This window comes from Phalacrocorax carbo, chromosome 9 (genome assembly GCF_963921805.1).
Source record: "Phalacrocorax carbo chromosome 9, bPhaCar2.1, whole genome shotgun sequence".
In the NCBI taxonomy this organism is placed as follows: domain Eukaryota; kingdom Metazoa; phylum Chordata; class Aves; order Suliformes; family Phalacrocoracidae; genus Phalacrocorax; species Phalacrocorax carbo.
Genome location: NC_087521.1, coordinates 8674935 through 8701352, shown reverse-complemented (window position 1 = coordinate 8701352; position 26418 = coordinate 8674935). Strand labels below are relative to the sequence as shown.

The following is a 26418-nucleotide window of genomic DNA, read 5'->3' as shown; positions in this document are numbered from 1 at the left end:
CTGGGCCCTCCAGCACAAGCCACATGGACATACTGGAACGAGTCCCATGAAGGGACACAAAGATCATCAAGAGAATGAGGATCTGTCAAATGAGGAAAGGCTGAGAAAGTTGAGACTGCTTAGCCTGGAAAAACCTCAGGGGAAGCCTTATCAGTTGTAAATATCCGATAGGAGGGTATAAAGATGGATTGAGACTCTTTCTGAGTGGTGCCCAGTGACAGGACAAAAAGCAACAGGCACAAACACACACATGAAATCCTGTCTGAGCATAAGAAAATTTTTTACTGTGAGGGTGACTGAGCACTAAGACAGGTTGCCCAGAGCGATTGTGGAGTCTTCCCTCCTTGGAGGTAGTGAAAACCCAATTGGGCACAGTCCTGGGCAATCTGTTCTAGCTGACTCTGCCAAAGCAATGGGGTTGGACTAAACCTCCAAAGGTCCCTTACAACCTCAATTCTGTCTAAAAATGCAAAAATATATCACGAGCTAATCTTTAAGTGACAGATTACTGGATAACAAAGTATTTGGTTGAAAACGTTATTTTGGCAAGGTTTACATAGTTAATCAGTCTGATTCAGTGGATTTCACAGATTAATCCCATTTTAGCTCAAAAAGAAACACGAGTAAGCTGGTCTTTTTCTTCCTGTTTATGACTGAATATAGTGCACTTATGCATGTAGAGGGTCAGATTATAAGGTAGTATACATCTAATATAAGATTCTACTAGTAAAGAGGGAAATATTTTTTAAAGAGAAAGCCATTAAATTTTCATGCAAGAGGCAAGATTTAGGAAGCAAGTGTAATCAATTTACTGTTACTTATAGCTTTGTTCTACATTTTACTTATTCAGCAGGGGCTTGGGGTGATACATTTCGGATTGACTGAAGCTAGCCATGCTTTAAGGGGCCGGGGGGGGAAGCTGGGTGTAGGCCAAATGACTTTCAGGTCCCTTAAGCCTATATTTGACTCTAATTGTATTAGCTACTTCCGGGGGGGGGGTGGGGGGAGAGAGAAAGGGGGTGGGGGGAGAGAGAAAGGGAGGGAGATGATGCCAAACATTTGTAGGCCAATAAACTCTGAGAACAGAATACAAAAGTCTTTTCTAATCAACTTTTAACTATTAGTTTTGTTTTCCACTTTTATACTAACAGGTGAGGAACGCAGCATGAAATGTTCAATTCTAGTAATCAATTCATTGTTACTAGCACAATCTTTTTTGCAACTGTTACAGAACACAAAATTTTAGTAGAAAAATACTGAACCTGTTTAGATGCGTTATTACGTATTTGAAGACATCATAGTTCACTGGGTGGAATTTCTTCACGATTTCTTTTAACTCGTGCAGCCGTTCTGTCTTATCTAGGATTTCTACAGAAATAAGTGACATTTTGTGATACCTCTAGAAAGACATACTGAATGAAGTTTTGCTAAGTCTTTTTCCTAGTATAATGGTACAGATAAGATACCCACAGAGAAATACCAAGTGAGAAAATATTGGCTAAAATTCCTATCTGCATATACTATTGCATAGAATAACTTTTTTATTATAAAGGTAGCTACCTAAACACAAAAATACTTTTCTGTATTTAAGCAGAATTTTTTATCTGTATTTAACAGCAAAGAATCACATGATTAGCTCATTGTCGGCCTGTAGAATAAATAACAGAGTGACAGGGTCATTTCTTGTTAATTTTCCTTTGATTGCAAAATATTATGACTTAGATATATCTATAAGATTTATTCCAACTGAAGATTTGGGGAAAGGAAGACATTCACATGAACTCAGAATATCTTAAGCTTATCTGCTATTCAAATAAAAAAATTAGATGCACCTGGTGCGGCTATTTTAAATATACTGTTTAAAGGAGAACACGGGTATTCACAGGCCCAAGGGACATTATTTATGCTTCAAAAAGGAAATAAGCAACATGTAAGAAAGGACTATGGAACAAGATAACAATAAAAAAAATCCAAACAAACAAACAAAAAAACCAACAAACTAATGCTGTTGCTGAAACAGTTAGGGAAAATGCCACTAAAATATTGGAGGACCATACATTCTGCAGAATATACTTCTATTCCGTGATTATTCATACCATAAAAAGGCATATAAGCTCACCTCTATTACTTTACTACATTGCTAAAAAGAAATTTGAGGTACCCTAACACCATAGAAATGTTAAATACACTCCCATATACCCCAAAGAGAAATTTAAAGCAGTACTAATGGCATTTTAAGACAGTAAGTCCACTTATATTCTAAGCTATTGCATGTTTTGAATGAAATTTAACTGATACACTTCTAAGAAAAATTAAAACCTAACTAATTACATAAAACAAGCAATTTGCCTTAAAAGTACAGCAGAAATACCACAAGTGGGTTTCTATAGATATCATCCAAAATAAAACATTTCTAATGCACTCTATATTAATCAAGTCCAGGCCCAAGTATTGAGTTTACACTAGTATTTTCAAGTTTTGAACAAAAAAGCATTAAGACGACTGTATGTCACAATTGTATCCTGCAAAAATGCACAGCAGCCATCTTCTGAAGCAGTTTGCTGACAATGCAAAAGAGGTACTCTTTAAAAAAAAAGGGAACAATGTAGTAATTTCACTTGGAAGTGTCTGGAAAATATTTTTATGGCCAACAAAATTAGGCATTTCATCTTATAAGTATTTCAAAAAGAATTTCAAAACATCTAAAAGCGAATTACTATAATATTCCATAGATGTGCCTGATTTCTAAAGTTTGCTCCGACTGTAAGACTTTATGAATTCAAGGATTGTTTTTTTTTTCCCCTGTTAACAACTGCAATACAGTTTCAAGAGCTCCTGCACTAATACAGAATGGAAAAAAGTAGATTTCTCCAATTACATTTTCTAGGAAAAGGGAAAATAGTTAAGTCACAACTTATTTAGAAAAAATAACATTATGTTTATTTCATCATATGGTTCTGTTAAAGAAAATAAAAAAATGTACACGTCTAAGGAATTTTAAAAATATTTCAGTGCAGCTACTCCTTTCAACTTAAATGAAGTAAAAATTGCAATAAGGGCAATCAATATAACATAATTAAATCAAGACAAGATTGTTTTTTACTTACTTGATGTTTCTAACAACTCTTGATGCAAGGAGTAAGGAATTAATGGATCTGGTAAATCTGCAAAAAAAGCTTTAAGAGCCCCAGCCACTGCATTTACTGTTACTCCCATGGATTCCAGACTGATATTATGATCTGTAAAACAAAATTAAACAGTAGTGTAAGTAAAACCTACAGCTATCATTCCTCATAGTATTTTTTGAAAATAAGAAATTATTCAACACACTGAAAATGTTGCCAAACATTTGTTAAAAACAGCACTAAAAGGTAAACCTATGGATAAACTACCACCACTTTGACACACATAAAATAAAATATATGAAAAACCGACAGTATAAGAAAACAGTAGAAGATCAGAAAAATGAAATTGTCTAATTCTCCATGCCGAATTAAATGGTTTTCTGTTTGCCGTTGACTTGCTTCTGATTAATCAATTTTGACCAATAGTAAGTTTTAAATTCTATTTCCCGATTTTTTTTTAAAAAAGGTACTTCGATTCACAGAATTCATGCAATTGTGTTCATGGAACCACGTGAAGGAACCACGTCCTTTAAAAAAGGACGACAAAACATACCATTGACCACACATGGACAAATCCAGTATTATACTCAGATTATCTGAAACTGCAGAGTGAGGCATAAAAAAATCGTAGCATTATCATCTCAGAGAAATTTTGCTACTTTTCACAGGTTCAGCTTCATGATTAACATCCAGGAACTTTTAAGAAGTGTTTTCATTTTAAAGTATCAACTGAGATAATAAATTAAATGAGAAAACAGAAGGAAAAAAAATAATGCCGACCCTCTCTTTTAACACAAAGTGAACAGCATAATCTACCAGTCATATTCCAGTATATTCTAGCAAGAGAGAGGTTGTGTTAGAAATTTATTATCAAGATTCAACTGTTAATCTGTATAATTCAAGAGAGCTTTCAATAAAATAGGTATCAAGTACTACTACATTTTAGGTGGGGGGGGGGGGGGGGGGGGAAGAGAATGCCTTCATGCCTAGAATTGATGGATTGTTAACACAAGCAGCAGCTAGGACTGCATTTAAGCTCTTTTAAACACAAGAATACCATTTAGAAAATATTTTGACAGCACATAAAACCAGCTGTAACAAGATTCGATCCCATCTTTGGTTTATACACAGCTTCATTGGCAACAACCTGGACTATACCAATACAACCTAGCAGAGCATTAAGTACTCAGTGCTATGGAAGTCAGTTTGAAAGTGCAACCCTTTTATGTTGCACTATGATAAACCCACGGAGAATTCAAGTTCTGTTTTGGCTTTAAATAATGAAATGTCATTACCTTGATCAAACTGTTTCTGAATGTTGTCTTGATCTGTTTTATTCCCACTAACGCGGTACAGGCCTTCAGTACACAATCCTTAGAAGAGGAGGAAAAAAACCAAACATATTCAAAACCAAGCATATATACTATAGATCGAAACAGAGGAAGTCATAATTACTCAGAATTATTCAGAAACCAAGAGCAGGAATAGAAATCTTAAGTGACAAAAAAGTAATGTGTTAATCATTATAGTGATATAGGACTACCAAAACACAAAATACCAGTTGCCTGTGAGTCTACCGTTCCATTTAACATGGGTCAGAGGAAACCACATTTTAGGATAACAAGAATCTGGCTGAAGGCATCTGTGGAATAATTTAGCAAAAATTATTCTCTTCCTGATCTCTCTGAGACTGTTGTTATTGGCATCTTTTTTTCAAACCATCAAAAATCTCAGTTCTGGGTTTTGGTACACACAGAATTTACATTTTTTAAAAACGCCTTCACAATGTGGGCTTAACAACTTACCATGGCAAGCAATAACACACTAATAAAATGCTCTGCAGAAATACCAAGCATTTATAATCGATTCCTGATTTTTTTAATTTCATGGTATAGCACACTTCTGTACGAGACAAGGACTTAATCTTCTAACACACCTTCCTGTTACCATTTGTATTTTATAAACTTTGTATCAATATCTCCTCACTTCTTTTCTAAGGTAAATTATCACATCATTTACAAGTCTTTCTTCAAGGGGCCAGAGAAGAGGGGAGAGGGAGAAGGGTCTTAGGAAGTAGAGGCTCTCCAGGCTTCTCATTATTACTTTGTTTTACTATGCGTTACAGAGCTGTCATAATTACAGCAGCCATTCTAGGTAAACAAATACACCTTTATTACACACACACACATTTACTCCACTCCAGTGATTAGGCTTCCAATTACATTGCTACCTTTTTTTGCCCACAGCCAGTCACTGAATGAAAGTGTCCATCCTGCAAATCACACCATTATCCAAGATCTTTTCCTTTGTTAATTTAGAACCCATTAAGGAATACAAGGAGTTTATAGTTCCATAATTTTCCAAGTTACCTTTACGGGTGCAAAATTATCTATATGCTAGTTCTCCATAGCAGTACATGGTTCTATTTAAAAATTCACAAGTTTTAGAGCTTTTTACCATCACACCCCAGTAAACTAAATGCATTTTAGATTATCAGATCAATACATAACTCCTCTGTCACACCACAGTCACCAAGTGTGCCTTTTTAGTTACCAAGAAACCCTACGAAACCTGTTAAAATGCTTGAAGTACAGAAAGCACTTAACTGCTTCACACTGCTGGGAAATTTACACCAATTAGTTTGATACCAACTCTTCTAACTCAGTTTTTCCTTCTTAATCCCTCGACAATTCACATGTCTCTCTACTGGCTGCGTCAATGCTATTTTAGTAAGCATTTCTTCAATAAACTTTCATATCTACCTACCATTTAGCTACTTGCCATAGCCAAGAGTTTTCTCTTGTAAACATATACTTAAACAGTCCTTTAAAATAAAAAACAAAAAAAAAACACCAAAAACAAAAAAAAAGCCACACCACACAAAAAGCCCTGAGCCTCATTCACTGACATCCTCAAAAAGCACCAGGAAGTATACTTCGGTGGCACAGGGCAAAAAGTGGTTTCAGTGATTCACTGGCTTCTACAGCTGGAAGGGGCTTCAAACCTGTCTTCAAAAGAATGCCCCAGATGCGCTATACGCAATCAGACAAACATTTTGTGAATATTCCTCTTCCAGAACTTGTAAATAAAGAAATTAAAAAAAAAAAATCACTGGCAGATAAGAACAAGCTAGGATCATGATTCTCCTTTTTTTAGTATGGGAGAATTCTCGGTTGGAGACTCCACAGCCCCCAGGGTATTCTGTGTTTTATGCAGCTACTATTCAATTTCTTTCTACACAAAAAAAAAATTAATGTGCTGCAATAGCATTTTCGGAGAAGTCTGATCCAGTCACTGTTTAGTAGGAGCATTTAAACCTTGAATACTTGAACTGGGCTGCTCTGGAGACAGAGATGCTTTATTGCTGTATCTGGGTTTTTTGTTTTTGTTTTGGGGTTTTTTTTTCTCCTATTTTATCCTGTAGCAGACACCTCTGTGCTCAGACCAGTACAGCTCTAAGAAACATAGAAAGACAACTTAGAGTACTTTTGAAAGTTTTCAGGTTAAACAAGGAGATGCCTACTGAATTTAGACACCTTCTAAAAATAGCTAGGTGCTGCAATTCTCTATTAAGCTAACTAAATTTGTCTTTTCAACTCCTCAGGCAAAATTTGTCTTTCTTGTATATTCTAGAAAGTAACACTTCATGAAACGGTTGGTCAACTGTCATTATAGTGTTTCTCTCTAAGGCAGTCAAGAAGACAAGTTCAATCTGTTTGTGTGCATACACACAGCTAGAAGCCTGAAAGTATAAATTTAAAGTAATGCTTCAACTCTCTCTGCAGTTTTTTATTATCCAACCAGATCTCTGCAATCCTTGTTACACCAAGATCTTCACCGAGTATAAGACATACTAGTTCACTACTTCTCACATATCTATCCATATTGAGAGACAGAGCATGCAACATTTATTTTTTCTTGATGGCTTTTTAAAAATTCAGTTCCTTCATCTGCAAGCCCATTGATTTTTTCAGAATTCTTATCCATGTTCTTATCCTGCTTCCTTTCTTGTCCAGCTGTAATTTTCAAGATATCCTTACTGTACACAATGGCTGTTATAATATTATATATCGGTATCTCATGATTTATTTGCTTCTGTCCTGCTAACTTTACTGCACCTTTAAGGTTTAAAGAAATAGATCCTCCTTATTTCAAGTCAAATAGCCTACATACACTTCAAGACAAAGATCATCTCCTTTGCCTAGACTATTCCTTTCTCAAAGTACCTCCTAGCACCTAAGAAATTCTCTTCTTGCACTTGCTTTTGTGCTGGTGATTGTGATCAGGGTTCCATCCCATCTAACTGGAACTGCACGTGGGGTACAAAGCATTACAAAGACAATGAGCAAGGTGGATCTGCACCTATATGCATATTCAGTTTGTAGGACACTTCCATTCTTAGGCACCAATATATTTCACAAGTCTTGGTTCCTCCATAGAACACGCTAACTTCAGCACAAGGGCAGACCAAAGTCTACCTGGTACAATATCCAGTTTCCACACCAGTAAGTACTATATGCTTGAGGAGAGCAGTAGGAAGAGTAGGAGAAAAAAAAAAACAGCAATTTTTTCTATGGTACATCCTCCCAGTTTCCTGCAGATGGTGGCTTACATAGGCTTTTGCATAAGGTGTTGTAATAGCCACTCAGGAATTTATCCTCCACTAAGCCATCCAAACCCCTATAAGTCATTTACTTGTGGTCTTTACAACCACCCACAGCAAATGCAGTTTTGTAATTCAGGAACGTACACCATGAAAGCACACAGGGTTTATGCTCAGTACCTCAAGTTTTCATGAAATCTTTTTTTCTTGATTAATAAAACCCAGTAATTTCTCTACTTTTTCCATCACCAGTTTTTTTTAAAATTCTTATCATTTCCCTTCCTCAGAAACTTTCTAAGCTAATCAATTCAGTCCCTCTTTATCCAAGAGTTACTAACTGTCATATGCAGAATCTTTTCCAGTTCTTTTGTACTCTAAGACAGGCTGACCTGAATTGTAACCGGTATTCAAACTGTGTGCAACCACGGAATTACATAATAGTGATTTTCCCCCATATGACTCACTCTCATAATTCTTTTAATTCTTTTTGCTTGCTTTTTAGTAAGTACTGAGAGTTAAGTTTTCAGACAGCAGTCTATGATGATTTTAAAGCCTTTTCCTGAGCAGCAACAGCTATACTAATATTTAGCCTGCTGAGAAGTCACAATCTGCCCAACTTGACGTCCATAGCCAGGTTCCACTATCACTGTTCTATGTTTCTGAATACATGCCACCCCATCACAGCAAGTCTGTCTCTCCCTAGTGTAATTCCTTCCCCTACAGTGATCAGTCGACCTTTTCAGGAATCATTCTCCACTGAAAGAGCTGAGACTATCATTCCCACACCTACCTTTGTAAATTTTGTGATCTATATAATTCTATTATTTTATTCCACGGATTGACCTGGTATACCTTTTCTCACCCCCATGCTACCTAGACTACACAGGGCTAAGGGAACTGCCACCCCATTGATCCAGAATGGCGATTTCTACGTACACCTAGAACATGTAATTACAGAGCAAAGAATCCAAACTCTTTCCAACTAAGATGATTCTAGAACTAAATTTACTTACATAAAATCCATTTAGAAGTCTACATTTAATGTATGTGTGTATATCAACACTGGCATTTAAATATCCATTACATTCAATTCACATACTGAAAACCAGAACCAAAAATAAATGTTTTACTCCTCCTTGTAATAAAATAATTTACAGTATATTGAAATGTTCAATAAAAAGTAAGCAGCATAAGAAAATAAGCAGTACTTTTACAAAGACTCAAAAAATAGGAAGCTCTCATCCAATGCTGAATTAACATTTCTATAATTCACATTAACCAATTATTAAACAAGCTCTCAATCATTTTATGAAGTGTCACTCAATCACATATTTCATGGCCTGTTCATTTTGAAAAAAGAACAATAAGACTTCAGTTAACATGACAGACACGCCTACGAAAAGGGAGGTACATTCTTTACTTCATTAAAAATGGATGACATCTGAAGATGCTCTAATTTTCCAGGCTGTTTTAGCTGTTTGGTCACTTGGGCCTGGAGAAAACTAGAGGAGCGGCATAAATCCCATAAGCACTCTGCAAAGTATATTGACATCTTGGTCTTATCTGCATTGTTTAGGAATTTTTTACATAAATCCCCATGATGTTTCCTTTGAAGAGATACCTTAATTAGCAATACAGCTCAAGTGTACAACATGTGTTTATGAATATTTCAAAACATATTTGTTTACAGTTTTGAGTGATTCTCTCACACTAATAAATTAACACATGTGCTCCTCCTCCATCCGTCTGGTAGTCAGTCTTCCATTAGGAGAAACAAATGATGCCTGTTTTCCCCTCCTCTCAAGTGTGGACAGGGTTTCCTCTGTGTTGATTCATTCCAAAGTTATAACACACAAACTGGTGTATAGTTTCCTAAATACTGAAACCTGTTCTATGCCAATTTTGAAGTGATCACAGAAGAGATCCTCAGGAGGTCTAGTCCAACCTCCTGCTCAAACATGGGTCAATGCTGAATTCAGATTGGGTTGCTTTTTTAAATCTGATCTTGAATTTCTCCAAGGGCTGAGAGCCCACAATCTCTTTGGGCAACCTGAACCAGTGCTTAAATAATCTCAGAGGCAGAGTTTTTCCCTTCTTTCTAGCTGGAACCTCATATTTTAATGATCATTGTCTCTAATCATCCTGTCATGTACTTCAGTACTTTAGCCTGGCTACATCTTCTCAGTAACCTCCTCATAGGTATGGGAAGACACTTTTGGGTCTCTCCTCAGCCTTTCCCTCTCTCAGCTGAACAAACCCACAGGTCAGGAGCTCCAGCCCCTGACCGCCTTCTGCTAGACGCAATCAAGTTTGCCAACACCCTTCTTCTAGTATTTTAGATGAGGTCTAAGAAGTGCAAAGTAAAAATGAATAATCACTTCTGTTGCTGTAGTGCCTACCTTTCTGTTGGGACAGTCCTATACAGACCGCCTCGTCAGCAGGATGCACCATGGGCTTATGCTTAGCCTGTTCTCCACCACGAACCCCAGATCCTTTTCAGCAGCATTGCTGCACAGTCAGTCAAGTCCTCAGCATGTACCACTGCAGAGGTTTAGTCCTTGCAGTGGTAGCTGCAGGGCTTGGCATTTGTCCTCGCTGAATTCCATGAGGTTCCTGTTGCCCTATTCCTCCAGCTTGTCTACATTCCCCTGAACAGAAGCCCTGGCCCTGAATATATTAACCACACCACCCACTCTAGGATCATTTACAAGCTTGATGAGGGTACAAAATGTACTGTAGGGCTATTTAACTCTGTTGTTACTGAATCTATGAAGACTCAAGAGTGACAAAATCATGGCCTATGCATTTTTTTACTAAACAGACAGTTTCACGGGCAGTTGAGTCAACTTAACTGATCATTGTGACTGAAAAAGATGGTCCCTGCCCCATCAATCACTGTTTCTGTCCTTCCCTTGCTCCCAGTTACATAGTCCTGCTCCCTGCCTTACACTTGTTCTGACACATATTTGACCCTTAACTTACCAGCTGTAATACTAAACAGCAGGACCACGTCCATTTTTGCTGATGTAACTTTCCAAGACTGAACTCCACTGATTCAGAGACATCTGACAAACACCCAAAATGAAAAGTGGCAGGACCATACAGCAGGAGAGGATTTTATTGGCTGTTACACTGCTTCTTATGAAACCACCCTAAGCGTGCTGGGTCTCATACACAAGGCTGAGGAGGATGGCCACTCTGGCCCTGGTCTGTTCTCTCTGTCCAACAGAACCAACTCCTAAAAGCCTCTAGCTCTCCCAAACCCCATAAATAAAAGGGGAGATAATCCATGTGAATTTCTGGATTTTGCAGCCACTGTGAATATATTTCAGTTATTTACCTGCCTTTTTACCTTAACTGGCCCTGCCAACCTATTTTCTTTGCCTATTTCTACACAATCCTCATTCTCCGGAGACAAACTTTGCATTATCTGTACTTTCAATGTCAAAATCTGGCCTAATGGCAGACTCACTGTAAAAGACCTGGGTATAACTTAGGTGAGAGGAAAATTCACACACGGCAATATTCTTTTACTTGAATTACATCTGAAATTGTAAATTTAACAGCATTACAAAGAGTTATAATTATCAAAACCAGTAATTCTTGTACATATACCAAGTACACAATTTTTAATTTCACCTATAGCTCTCCACAGAGACCATGTGTGATGTTAAATGAGATGTGGCTCTGTAAAATTCATTCTTCCTTCTTTATTCCATTCCTTGTCTCACATAAATTGAGTAACTAAATTATTAAAATACATATTATTCTAATAAGCTTCTCTTCCCTCAATTGTTTCATGTAGAATTAACACCATATTAATGCTATCAGTTTTCTATGAAGTAGTACGGAATCTAAAATTTCTAATCTCATCAATGAAGCACATGGATAACAATATTCTACAAAGATTTCTTTAAAAATATTTGAAAACCCAAATGAAAAACATATACAATACTGCTATTAGAGTTTAATATAGTCAAGAGCTACATTTATAAAATGGCAAAACTGTGCTAGTATTCATAATATAAATTTGACCTCTCCTTCCTTGGTAAATAGAATGAAATATAATTTATACCAAACTTTTCACCAATACATAATGATGCATACAAAAAGTAAATCCAAAACACCAATTGAAAGAATACTGAAATATTAGAAAAATGCTCATATGCTAACACTATTGGTTAGCATGAGTAATTTTTGCCCAAATCATTATAAATTTGGGAAAGTTAAAAATAATCAACAACAGTACATGTTGACTAGCACACAAACAATACTTGAAATAAAGTTGGTGACATGTAAAACAGCACTAAAATGTTGGTAACAAAACACTCAAGCTACAAACTTGCCATAAACATGTAAGCTTTTTACAGTTAAAATTAACATTCAATAGATGTTTTTACATGGTATTGCAACATAAAATTCAAATCATACCAGTGTTTTGTTGAAGTTAAACATTAAATTAGCCTTCAGAAACCTGCATTCCTCTCTCTCAAACAAAACTATCAGAGTATGAGAATATCCTTACTCTCTACATGATAATTCTTAGAGAAAGACAGAATTCATAACATCATTACAGTTAAGAGAGTTCAGCTTCAAGAATTCTCTCACTTCTGCTGCCTACATTTAGAAAAAATCAGTTGTACTAAAAAAAGTAATGGTCTACATTAGATTTTTTTTTTGAAAGATTAGCAATTCCTTCTCCCCCCCGAGCATATCTTACCGTAGCACCATTATTTCTACACAAAACCAGCCACTACAATTTTCTTAAAAATAAAAACTGAACCTTAGTTTCCCTGCTGCATACATTTCTATAAATCTAGTTTGCAGAAAACCAATATACTTTAAAAGTTAATTTCAAGTGATGTAATAAAATGACCTTCTGTTCAGCCCGTCAAGAGAAAGCAACAAAACACACCACAGCTGTATCATCAAAATCATCTTCAGATGCAGAAGCCCATAACTGAAAATAACTACCAATGTCAAAAAGTCAATTTAAGTAGCTGACCTCAAGAGCAAGTTACATACTGATCTGCAAAGCATTTGACAGAGGTAAAAGTATACAAACATCGGCAGCTTATACGTTATGCTATGTCACTAATGACGGAAAAGTGTTTACAGAGTCTGTAAAAGGTTACAGATAAGATCACAATATCTTTACCAAAAAATATGTTTTCCTGAAAATATTATACATTTATACCAAGATGTTTAGTGGAAAACTTGATAATTCACCATTATCGAGTTACTTACCTGAGAGATAAAAATTCTTTTGATCATCTTGTTCAATGAACCAACAAGAAAGAGGTCTGACAACCAACCAAAGGATTACTCATCCTGCTATAATTACAGTGAATTAAAAAAATGAAAAGGCTTCTATAGATAAAAGGTTTTCCTATGGTCATGGACAATGTGCAAATACACAGCAAAGTTTGTCTATGATATTTAGCCAACATTTCCTCATTCCTTATCCAGAAGTGAGTGTTATTAAATTAAGATAATCTTACATGGTATTGAACAATTTTGGTGGTTTTTTGTGTTTGGTTTTTTTTTTTTTTAATCAATAGGTCCCAACTCTCAACAAGACAAAGTATTATGTCCTATTACTGCTTTGTACTATTACTATCAGCAACAGTAGGCCCTGCTGCTGAAATGGCAGTTCTGATACATATTTACTGCTTACCAGGCTTAGATCTGCTCAGTTATTAACCACTTTGCTCCCTGAGTTTCTGCTTCCATATCATCAAAAAGATTCCAAAGGGATTCAAGCCCTACATTTTCTTTCAAAAACAGAAATTAGTTGACTCCATAAAGCTAAACCAGTTCAGAATAAAGCTTCTTGTTGGAAAATACCAAACTAAACAGGAACATAGAGAAAATACCTACATCTGCAAGCCCTGACTTAGGATCCTGTATCTCTACCAGATCTCCCTTTCACCTGGCAGGATCCATATGGCTCCTCAAAAAAACCCCAACAAATCTGTTGATTTATGAAAGGCTAGAACTTTTCAGCTCCTGGATATACTTTACTTTTTTCAAATTGTCCCTCTTCTACTGATGTGCACTACTTTTTTTTTTTGTGAGGATATTGCACAACAGTATGATAAAACAAAAGTATGATGGTATTTTCTGCATGCACCCAATTCTTTAAGATTTATGGTGGAGCAAGAATCTTCAAAGACACTTTCTGATATTATTTTCTCATCTAAGCATCCAAAACAAAGCAGAGGAAACTTTTTCACACTGCTTACTCTATAGTCACAACTTAGATGAGTGGGTAAAAATTACTGCCTTGTATAATTTCATCAGGCAGAGATAGGGAACATTAAAAATTAAGATTAGCCCTTCAATTCAAGATTAATCATATCTTCACAAAAAACTGCAATTCAGCCACAATGCAAATTACATGTGGTAATACAAGGGGAAGGAGCTAAACTCTATGAAAGTACCTCAAAAGGAGAATCTAAAGAAATATGTCACCTGTAAGAGAAATATACTGATTAGACTCATTCAAGAAGAGTTAGAAAAGACTGCACTTCTTGATTGAAACGACAATGACAGTAAACAGCAATATTCAGTTCAGTTAGTACTGATAGCAGGCTGAATTGCTAAGATACAGCTGAAGTATTGGATGACCCCCAAGCAGCAGCCAAGCAGCTGATACAGTAACTATCAAATGGGAAGGGTACCATTCTGGACCCCAGCCTGAAGCAACAGATCCTGACTTGCCTTCTGCAGACTGATCATCTCCAAAATCGTATTTGTGGAATTTTCTCTGAGTCCCAAAGTCAGTGATGTAAGGCTATCTCAGTACAGGATTTGAAGGCAATGCAAGTGAACATCGTCCTCTCTCAAAGGCAACAAATACATTCTATCAGAACACTGCCTCTGTAGGCATCATGAGATACCTACAGAATATTAACACGATACAAAAATAATACACACCAAAAATAAAACTCCCACATACAAATATGGAAGCTGAAAAGAACAACCAAAGCTACTTAAGCAGAATCCAGAGTAGGAGAAAGAAAATTTCAATACAGATCAAAATTAGAGGTTTTGTTCCCTCTTTACCAAGTGCTTAGCAGAAACAGCAAGACAACCACTGTCTTCACAGCCACAAAAAAAGCATGCAGATGGCACAATGTCCAGCTTACACATATGGCCAGAATTAAAATACTCCAGCTTTCAGTGGCTGCACAGCAGCATCCCAGGATGAACTAACGTACACCGAACCAGCTAAAGGAAAAGCAGTACCTCCTGAGTCACTGCTTTTGAGGTGTCCCTCACATTTTGAGCATAGCAGCAGCAGAACTAAACACGTTTTCCTTCAAAAACAGGTCATTAGAGGAGAACGGAAGTGTTTATCTTCCGGGTGCTTGAGTTATTTGAAAAATAGATAAAGAATCATGTTCCCACACTATTTAGTTCTCTCCCTCACCCCATAAGCTGGTGAAAATCCTTTGGCAGAAATACTAGAATTTCTTTCAAAACTCTACCACAAAGTCCACAGATACCAGACATTACTTTTAAGCAAATACAATTTCCTTTAGATCTGGATTTATAATTTTGTTGTTTGAAAGTATCATTACGAAGTTAAACACGCTCAAATTTAAGATGTTAATTCTAGATTCTACAAAATTCAAAAAGTCATTTGGTCTTCATTACTGGTGAATGTCTTATTTAGCTATACATAGTAGCTCTATGTAGCCGTCTTTAAAGAACACATATTGAGACAGTGACTCACCCATAAAATTATGTTTGTTTGGTGTTTGTGGGTTCGTGGTTGTTTTGGTTTGTTGTTTTTTTTTCCTACATATAATAGCAAACACAATATATATTAAATTGTATATACCACTCTATTACTCCTTGCCCATCTTCCTCCTTCCCCATTTTTTTCCTGGGTGAAGTGGGGAAAGCAAAAGCAAGAGGGAGGAAAATACAGCTCTTACTTTTAGGCAAGGAATCAATAGGAGGTAAAGGTTAAAGGCAGACTTATACTTACATCTTTGACTCCCAAAAGATCAGTACCTCAGGTTTCACGTAACTTTTTTGATTACAGTAATGCAGTATACAAGTCTTCAAAAACAGCTATTAGGCTCACCACCTGCAGTAGTTCTTCTGGAAACACTACTCTTACAGATGGCATTAAAACTGAATTTTAGTTGAAGAAAGAAAACCCTTCAATTTTACTCTTGCTAAAACTGTTACTGTCATCTTACAGCCAAAATTGGATTACAGAACTAAGAAAATGTTGGAAAAAGGTGCCGTTTTACTTCATCTGAACAATACCAAACTGCAGACACCCATCAAAAGATGGTCCCGCTCGTGTTTCAGCTCCAGTCTGTCTCACACTCTCATTTGCTTCAGATAAACCAATATAGCATTTATGCAACTTCAAAGCAAGTAAGATCTACACACTAACTGAAAACAGGTACCTGCCATCTTTAAAAACAAAGAAAAAACCAAACAAAACCCAACCACAGCTTACTCCCAAACCTCAAAACAACTTCCCATGCCCAAATCTAGTCGTCTTTGGACCATATTCACCTCATGGTCACACGCTAAATAGGCTGAGAGCAGCAAGAGAGGGAACAAACACACAACCAGGGAGCAAGGAGAGAGATTAAAACCATGCTATGAAATTTCACCCTAGTGCAAACTCATATATGTCAATATTTTACCTCAAACTGGAAAACTGCAAGTTAAACAAATTGCTTAATATTTTTCATTACACAGTATTTAAAAATGTTTCTGTCTCTATAACAAGTTACAATGCAAAACTAGGTTTACCAGCAAAATAAAGCAAGCAAGCAGACTAATTAAGCCATACCAAGTACCTGCTTTCTGCAGTTGGAAAAAAGTGGATTTCAGAGCTTTTTAATATATGAAGTAAAAAACATTGGCAAGTGAGACATGTAAGACTGGAATGCCATTAGGTTAGAAGTCATTTGGCATTAGAAAGTGATATCAGCTTTCTAAATTATAGGAAACAAACGTTAAACTTTGAATGTTTGTCAAAAAGAAACTAAACATTTGTGTAAACAAAGACAAAAGCCCATCACATATTAAGCATACAATTTAAAGAACATATTCTACTTTTAAAATGTGCTTTTCCCACAATTATTTATTTCTAGGATAAAATTCTGAAAGTACTTTAAAACAGAAAATGAGAGGCTTTACTCATTATGCAAAGTGGGAAAGTCTTTCCTCCAACAGTTCTCCTATCTTACCTGTATCTTCAATGAATTGCACACATTTTTCAACAAACAGAGGTATCGGTTTCTCAGGTGTAACCAGATCCTGTAGGGGCATCCCAAAGTAATTACTTTCCCAGTTTCTACGGATTGGAGGATTGAATGTCTTAGTTTTCTTTTTCGGCTACAACAAAACAAAGTTGTTTAAGTAATATTCAAATAATATTTTAACTCATATTGCAACCATTCAGTAAAAACAAACAGATCATACATCTATCAGCCATTAAAATTCCTCTATGGCAAACAATAAAAATAAATGTACTTTTAAAATAGCATATATTAGATAAAAAGCACTCAAATAACTTCTAATAGATTTGGTCATTTTTGTATCACATTAGGAACAGGATGACCCAATGCACCAGTAATTGAAATACCACAGGAACAAAAATAAACACACTGCATGTTTAGAGTGCTATGACAAGTCTTCACATAGTAGCTTTCAGCACCACTCACAAAGGAATCCACATGAATCACATTTGAACCACACCTCTACAGAAATTTTTAGGACAAGACCGAAGTATCATATTGCAAAAAAACCTGAGTGTCTTCTGTATGCATCTCATTAAAGAAACTAAATAATCTTTATATTGCAACTACGCTAAAATCATGATGACGCAGAATGTATAGCAATCAGTCTCAGAGTTAGAGTTGCAGGCACTCCTATTAAGCACAATTGCTTCATTACAGACACAGGGTTTTAGCCAAAAGGAGGTTTGCACCCAATAAAATCTAATAACACGATGAGTTTCACATGGAGTTTTCTTGCTTTTTTTGACACCCACACACACCACCACCCCCCCAACAGGGATTTTTATCCGTTCATCTGGTAAATCACCTTTGGATGCTTACAAGAATTATATTGTATCAAACACCGTGTTTCACCTCTTAACTTTGACCCAAATATTCAGAGATGGACATATAAAGTGGTCAATCAATTGGCTGTACGGTGGCAACTGAATGTGGAAACTGAATAAACATCACAATTAAAATCTAGCATTTTATCTTAAAGTTTATATACAGTAAGAAGTTAGTTAAAAGCAGTTACTTTTTCATATAAAAGCTCTTTGGTCAACATCTAATAGTAAAAAATAAAAAAAAGCACAACAGCCAGATTTAAATTTAATAACAAGGTTTCTAGAATTTTATAAGACTACACCTCAGTTAACTATTAAGACAAAACATGTCTCATTTGTGTTTCACATCTAGAAAACTCTTGAATGTCAATCTCTGTGGAACAAAATAAAAGGGGGAGCATTAACCTCTAGACTTCTGTACCATCAAATTTACTTAATCAGTCGTTACAGACTACCTAGAACTTGAAGTTAGCAAGGTACATATTCATGATTGACTTGCCCACTGAGGATCAATAAGCTGAAGCTGAACTCTGTGGGGGAAAGTGGAAACTACAGCCTAAAGAACATTTCTCCAGTCATCAGCCTACAGCATCTGTGGAATTTCTCCAACACTTGATTAAAAAAATAAAATCTGCTAATCAAAGTCTTGTAAGGCTTTTTATGTGAATGCCTCTTTGTATGTCCTTCCTGAAATCAGCAGCAGAGTACCCATGATTGACCATGGTAACAGAGGGCTAATAAAAAATTAGGCTTATCTTTAAAATTTGGGATTTCTGTAAAAGGTTTAGCACTTATAATTTAGAAGGAAGGAACATTTAACAGAGAGTTCTTCAAAACATTAGAAAGAAATTGCTCTCCAGCAGTTAACTTCTCCCCAGGTTTTACATTAACTGAAAATTTAATAAGAAGTTTAAGAAAAAAGCTTAAGATAAAACTTTAGGAAAAATTCTCATGACTAAAGCAAACAATATTCAAAAGCATTCTTTTCAACTGTCAACTCTTTACATAACTTTTATTCATCTCAGATAAGATATTGATGGTTCCATCAGTATATAGCTTCAGATTAAAGAGAGCTTTTCCTTCCTTCCTTCTCACTGCAACAGTCCCCTGCTCTGAAGGCCCCAGTACTCAGCCTAGTTCACCGGCCATTTTCTCTTTAGTGGCAAAATAGTATTTATTTAGGCAAGAAATTTATCCAGTTCTGGTAAAGAGCAGCTGAAAGGGCCAATCTGAAGCTGAAGAACATGTAGAACTCACTGAAAACATATTTATCAAATGCTGAATGCATGATCATTTTAGAGATACGTACATTAGCGCAATGAAAAAAGCAAAAACAAATAGAAATTTTTTTTCCCAATGTGTTCAGTGCACATCACCATCTTAAAATAAATGGAGCAACCCTCAGACTGTGTATTCCAGAACCAGCAGATAGAAAAAGCTTCTGTGTGTCTCTTCGATTAAGACATAATATTAGCATAACATAATTAAATATAAACAAATTTTGTTAGTGTGAGTGGAAAGCAGTCTGGTTAATGGAATAATAAACTATGGTTTTACAGAATTTTTATTACAATTATAATAGTAATGAATATTATTATCTGTGTAGAATACCTGGAAATAGTATGAAATATCAAATATGTCTGCAAAGCCAGAATAAACAATGTTTTTGTCAAATAATTGTCCTGTGTTTATTAGAATAAATAAGGGTCTGAGATATCAAGTATGAAACTACACACTCAAAGAAGCACAAACATTTCTTAGATGAAATGTCTACCCGAAACAATCAGTGTAATTTGGAAAAATTGAATTTTTTTCTAAAGAATTTAAATAATAAAGAATATAAGAATGAAGAAAAGAAACTGAAGTCCCTTTCAAGCTGATCTAGAGGTAGGGTAGGAGAATTAAGATTGCACAAGCCAAAGTCAGAACAATAATTTTATCAACTCTTTCCCATTACATATAATTATGCATTTTGTCTCTCTCCTGTCCAATATTTGTTAAATATCTCTCTTATGATTTCCTTTTCTTTTGGGGTATTTGAGTGTGTAAACTCTCCAATGACAGTGCAGATCAAATTGTCCTGGAAATAACACTATCTACATGATCTTCACAAAAAAATAATTCTGCAAATTAACAACAAAACTTTAAGCTATTAAAAAACAACCATGTTATTTCCTGATTTGAGACTTCCATATTTTAAGTGGCATGCGTAGACTTCTAAAGGAGGGACTTGATCTGAACAAAAAGGCATGTTACTGTGCAAAAGACCTGGTCTTTGTCAAAAGATGAACTGACTTCAGGAAAAAAAATACAGGTCTTATTTCTAACAAAAATAAGCCTTAGTTAAAGCTTTTTTTTAATCCCTGTTCCCCACTCTGGGAAAATAGCAGCTTTTTTGATCCATGAGTTATAGCACAGAACTTTCAAATCTGCCAGTCAAGATAATTAATATCATAAATTTATCTGTGTAAAATTAACTTTTAGAAGTTCTCTAATGAAACAATATTTAAACAAAAACACTGTTAAACATTAAGTTATTAATTTAGTTAAACAGCATCTGAAAAAGGTGAACCATTTCTAAATTCCTAGATTTTGGCAGACAGATTACGATTTTGCCACAGGTACTTTTTTAGTTCAATAGTTCTGCCCAATACACCTCCTCCCCACAAAACGGCACCCACCTAATACTGCATACAGCAAGTACTAATCTAGGCACAGTCAAAGAAAATTTTCTGAGCTGCTTCTACATCATGATAAAAAGGGATAATAGGCACCAAGTCAGAGAAGACAAGAACCAGCATAAAAGTTGCTAGTTATTCCTAGCAAAAAGCTCATTATTCCACATACCACTGTTTCGTGATAGAAAAACACAAGCCCAACACCATAAAGCTGAAATATTTAGTTTTCATATAAATCTGAGGGTTTTCTAAATGGTTGCTGCACTAATGTTGAGCTTCTTGCCAAAGACAACTTATCTTCATATCATAACAGAGGTTAATGCCAAACCTCCAGCTGATCCTTACATACTTTCGCAGGAAAGCATTTTAACTCCAAGAATCCCAAACTTGCCTTGTGTTGCTGATACCAAAAGCATTTACCTGCAATATTGCTTTAATTACAGAAGTTTAATCACTAAAACATGTGTTGCAAAAGATTAGCTGAAGTCCTTTTAATGAAAGGCAAAGTAAACATGAAAACATGTATTCTAGCATGGCACAATATCCAATTCTTGATTTCAAAACCAGATATATTATTATAAAAAGCATAAAACTGAAAATGTAAATTTAAAGTATACTGGAGATTAAGCCTCTTGCCTGTACGGACCAGGGAACCAGCTAAGCAGCACTCATCATCTAGAGAGAAACTAGGCTGAGGCTTCAGCCAGCTGTGACTCTTGAGAGTACAATGCACTTAAATACAACCTTTTAAAAGTTAACTTAGAAAACTAAAAAACTGCCCAAACCTATCTATTAAACCCCTCTACGGATGGGCTGCTTACTCTAGCAAGTCCTCTCCGTTTAAAAGGGGCTCCCCTTCATTTTTGCCCCCCTTTCACTTCCATCCCACCAGAACTACCATCATAATTCATTTATCAAAGGGGAAATTCAGCCACTTCTCTACCTCCCACACACTTTACTATTACTTTTAATACAAAGGAAATTTTCTGCCTGCTTCATTTGCAGTCAGCCCTAGGGTCATGGAGGGAAAAGTCAATATTTTGGGGACTATTAAACTACTTCATAAAACCATGTACCATGAACAGCATTCACTTTTATGAAGCATTTATAGGCTTAATAAAGTACTTGTAATCTCTAATTCATGGCTAGCTCGTCAGAACCTATACGGTATATGAATAATACAGATGCTGGTCCCTAACATGCTCTTTCTTCCCCTCATAACTTCTGCCATTTTTAGAGTTCCAGCTTGTTACACCAAGTTTTAAACTACAGAGGCTCAAGAAGGCATATGGCTCCAAATGTGCATTTTAAGAGTGCTAAATTTGAACAGATGAAAGCTGAAAGTACAGATTTGGATATTTTCTATACCCCTCAGGGTGGGGGGGGAATCACTGCACATTCCAGTCTGAAGTAGACAGTACTTTGCTAAGCCAACCACTGAATTTACACAAGAACAGCTGAACAAAAATGTAAGCTGATCTCCCACTTGTCACATGTTTACCATTGCCTTATTAAAACTGAGATCAACACACATGGGCTATACAGTTCCTGACACTATTTCAGTAATAGTTTCAACATAAAATTTCAGATAGTTTTGAAATTATAATGAGAACAAATTTAAACATAGAAAAATCAGTGTGAAATCTCTACTAGTTATACCGTGTTCTAAAATAAGTCAGAGTAAGACATGTGAGAATTCATCTAGGACCTAGTAGATTTTTCTTGCTTAAATACTGAGACAAGTTTTCATACTAATCTAAATGAAAAGACACCTTACGATCATCTTGGTGTAAAGGAAAATAGAAATAATGTAATTCACAGTTGTCTTTGGAACCAACAAATATTGTTTGCAAACAAGGTTACAAGGCATAGTATTTTAAAGCGCTGTTTTTCAGATTTAGGTTAACAACACAGCTCAAAACTCCAGTCACCATCAAAAAAAACCCCACCCAGACCTTGAACAATACAACTACTGGTCAAAGAACAAAAGCAGTGAAACATGGCATGTCAAAGAATTATCACTGGTCAGTTAATTTCCTACATTGTTTACAAGATCTCTTTAGTTAGGATTAGTTTGCAGAAGGACTTAAAATAATTTCTTCCGTACAAAAACAATGCAAGATACTCATACTAATCTTATTCCTACTTTTACAAATGTATTAAGAAAACAGTTCTTCCGTAACAAGGCAAGATGGCTGCAGAATTTATTTCAAGATAAGGCTCTGCCTTCCCCTTTGTAGAAATTTATTCATGAGATTTGCTGTTCTTGATATGCTGGGGAGGCTAAAAACTAAAACAACTATATTTTCAAGAGGGGAAAAGAATATAGCCTAAATTAGACGCTCAGCATATCTCAAAGTTTTCACAAAGATAAGAGCTCTAAATTAGATGGGTAAATTTTTTAATACTCATCAATTCCATAGTAAAGCTAAATAACTGTGACTCTATGGAATAGCTACAAGTTTCCGCATCAGGCACACTTCCTGTCGTACAGGGAGTTACTAAATTAAGACATGGGTCAAAAATAACTTGCAATTATTTAATGTAGCAATAATAATAATAATGGATAAATCTATAATAATTGATAAATAATTTTTAAAGTATTTCTATCAAACTTGTTTACAAACAAGAAGAATATGGTGAGAACAATGAAAAGCCAAGGAGCACTGTGCTTTGGGCCTCATATCAATGCATAAACTGCATGACAGTTGCAGCTTTAGCGTTATTGCTCACATGAAGAGGTTCCTCCTGTCTGAGATGTAAAAAGGCTTCCTCCAACAAGACCCTTATCCTCTAGGAACGTTCATTGCTCTTTCACTTCCTGAAATTTTCTGCAATTTCTCTCTGTTGCGCCATATCTCCAAACTCATCAAGTTAAACTAAAGACAATTTATTATTTTAAAGAGACTGGTGTGTACCAACACAATAGTGTCCTATACTAGACTTATTATTAGTGTTGAAGATTCTAACTGAGATAAGCATCTACTTCCAGTTCTCACTTGCAATTTTTGAAAAAGACACGGAGATGAATAAGCACACATCTCAGTTGGAGAGGTCTAACTTGGCAAAGTCAAAACAGCTGAGGCAAAGCTGCCTATGAACATTGTACTCTGAGCTTAGTTCCTCCAAGTTCGTGAACATTGGAAAGGAAACAAATAATCAAACATAGAAAGCATGTTTATATAGGGGAGAATGCACTCCGGAAAGTGCATCTACTCTGAGAGATACTTTGCATAACAGCAGCAGAAAGGACTAGGTGCTTTTTCTTAACAGAAACCTTTTTAGGAAAAGTTCCGGGGGGCGGGGAAGCACAACATAGCTTAACAAATATTGGCATACAGCATGCACTTGAACGCTTTCACAGTGTGCTTTCACAACTCCACCCCAACTTGGCTAAAAAGTCCTATGACTCTGAAGCCAGTCTACTTTCTTTTTTCTCCTTCTCTCCTCTTTTCTTCATATACTTTCCTACCAGAAAAAGTTTAACAGTCCACTCGTTAACAGCACATGAAAGGCCATACAAGAAATTTTTCAGAACATTTAGAAACATGGTAATAACATAAAATAGGCTAAACATAACATAAAATAGGCTAAAGGTGGGTGTATCGTAAGCTGGATTATGCTAGACTGATTCAACCTTCCCCACTGAAAACACGTATCCCTTTCTAGAGACAAAAGTTTGTTTCACCAACCTGGACTCCAGTAAGTCATTCAATGATGGCTTATACGAAACTACTGTGAAAAGTGGAGTAAGAGAAACAGGATGATATTCAACAACAAAAAGTACCAAGTTATAGACTAATGGAAAAATCATGCACTGGGATATGCATGTACTATAATGCACATGTACTGTGTGTATGTACTATAACGTGCATGTGCTATAAACCACCTGTACTATATGGCAGGAAGTCATTAGCTGAAAATTACCAAGGACAGGAATAGGCCAATGGTTCCTAAAGTGACAATAACTGCACAGCTAAGAAAAGGTCGGGTGCCATCACACAATTGCACCAAGTAGTAATTTCTAGTACAGATCAACAAACATTAAGATTATATGATACACTGCCATGACATTCTTTGCAATACTATACAGTTTCAGTCATCCTCACTTAAAAACCTAAGTTCAGAGGCAATTACAAAACATTTTTTAATCTTCTATAACTCAGGTCAAGAAGCAGCCATAACCTGTTCACCTGTTCAGAGGTGACAGACATCACAAAAGGAAAAAACATTTCAGAACATTACCACAAGGAAAGGTGAAAACTGGAGAAGAATCTCTGTACATTTACCAATACAGAGGAAACAGAAGTTCTGGAGGAGTTTTACAGGATAGTGAGAATGAGGGGATAAAATTTTCCAGAGGAATTATTTCTGTGTTAACCAAAAACAGACCTCAAGGATGGTTCTTCCAGTTCTGACTGGCACATAGAAACAAGATCTGAGAACACAAACACAGTGTTATGGACAACAACAAGGACCAAAGCACACTTGCTTAACTGATCTCAGTTTTAAGTTGTTTAATTCCCTTTGTCAGTAAGCAATGTTAGAGAACCTTGCAAGTAACGTTACCTACTCGCCACAATTTGTCACTATACTTTCCATAGTAAAGCATTTTAATTTATGCTTCTGAATAGCAACACGTAGAACAAGTCTGAGTGTTTACTTCTGCCTTTAATAATATGTTCACAACAGATCCTTTAAAAAGTTTGGTACCTACGCGTTATCAGATTGGTCAAACTATGGCCATTAATTTCAGGGTTGTAAAAAGGAAGTGTCATTTTTCCTATTCTGTTTGCCAAAACTCCCTTCCTCCTTCCTACCCATCCAGCTCTTGCTTTCTTCCCTTCAATTTTTTACCGGAATCCTACGATCACTCTATACCCATCCCCTGCCCCCCTATATCTGTCCTAGTACCCATACCTTTACATGATTTCATCTTGTAAGCTGGGAGACCTGGGTGTGAAAGCGTTTTAAAGGCAGACCCAGAATAAGAAAACATTTAAAGATAATGTGTTTCAAGAAAGAGGCGCGACCTTGCTGAAGGATGTCCCTTCTGTCCCGATGCTTTCACACCATCTTCTAGAACCTCCAGGAGGGAAGTAAATACTACTTTAAGAAACTTTCATTGTGTTTAAAGTAATTGTCATAAGTCGGGGTGGGGGAAGACAAATTAAAAAAAAACCCCAAAACAAACGAATCTTCCCCAAATTCTAAATGTAAAAATCTGCATAGGCAAATTCTGTCTCTAGACAAAACCTGCTTTGCATAGGTGAAAACTGAAGTGGAAAAACCACAAATGAGTGTGCACAGGAGCTTTCTGCAATACCATACAAGAAACCCACCCAGAAACACCACATCTCAAACTCCTCAAACCAACAAAGATGAAAGTAGTATCAAGAATGTTACATCCTATGTGGGCTTTAAAAAGCAACAGCATACTACAAAGCCGATTTAAAAAAAAAAAAGACCAGGTTGAAAACTGACAGAGCTAATAAGGACCTTCGACTTCAAAGGTTGATTTTTTTCAGACAAATTCATTTTATTCATAAGATTTCTGTATTTCAGAATCACTATAATTATAGCAAGAATAGTTACACGTGTATCTTATGTTCCCTTTACATACAGGTGAACAATTTGGAAAACGTACCACTAAGAGCTTTAAGAAATATTCAGAAAGGAGCACAAAAGTTTTATTTATCCCCTTCACATTCAAGGGGTAAAAATTCTCAAAAAAAAGGCAGGTAATCTGATAACAATGGTGCATTAACATCACTCACATGGACCAAGTAACACCCAACAAGGAAAATACAATTTGAATCATTTTTTGGGTTTTTGTAATTAAAGACTGCTAGATGCTCATCTAAAACAACACAGGAAAACATGGTGAATAAGTTCCGAAACTAATAA

At 35.9% G+C, this 26418-nt stretch overlaps 1 protein-coding gene across 2 annotated transcripts in view; it reads right to left on the bottom strand.

Moving 5' to 3' along the window:
* The window catches only part of ARHGAP5 (Rho GTPase activating protein 5), a 51455-nt gene that overhangs the window by 7395 nt on the left and 17642 nt on the right, over positions 1-26418 (bottom strand). For both annotated transcript variants that reach the window (XM_064460233.1, XM_064460234.1), the window contains 4 exons: positions 16956-17103; positions 4421-4498; positions 3108-3239; positions 1263-1368 (listed from right to left, as the gene is read on the bottom strand). In XM_064460233.1, the coding sequence (XP_064316303.1) occupies positions 1263-1368; positions 3108-3239; positions 4421-4498; positions 16956-17103 (464 nt within the window). The remainder of the gene's footprint in view (positions 1-1262; positions 1369-3107; positions 3240-4420; positions 4499-16955; positions 17104-26418) is intronic.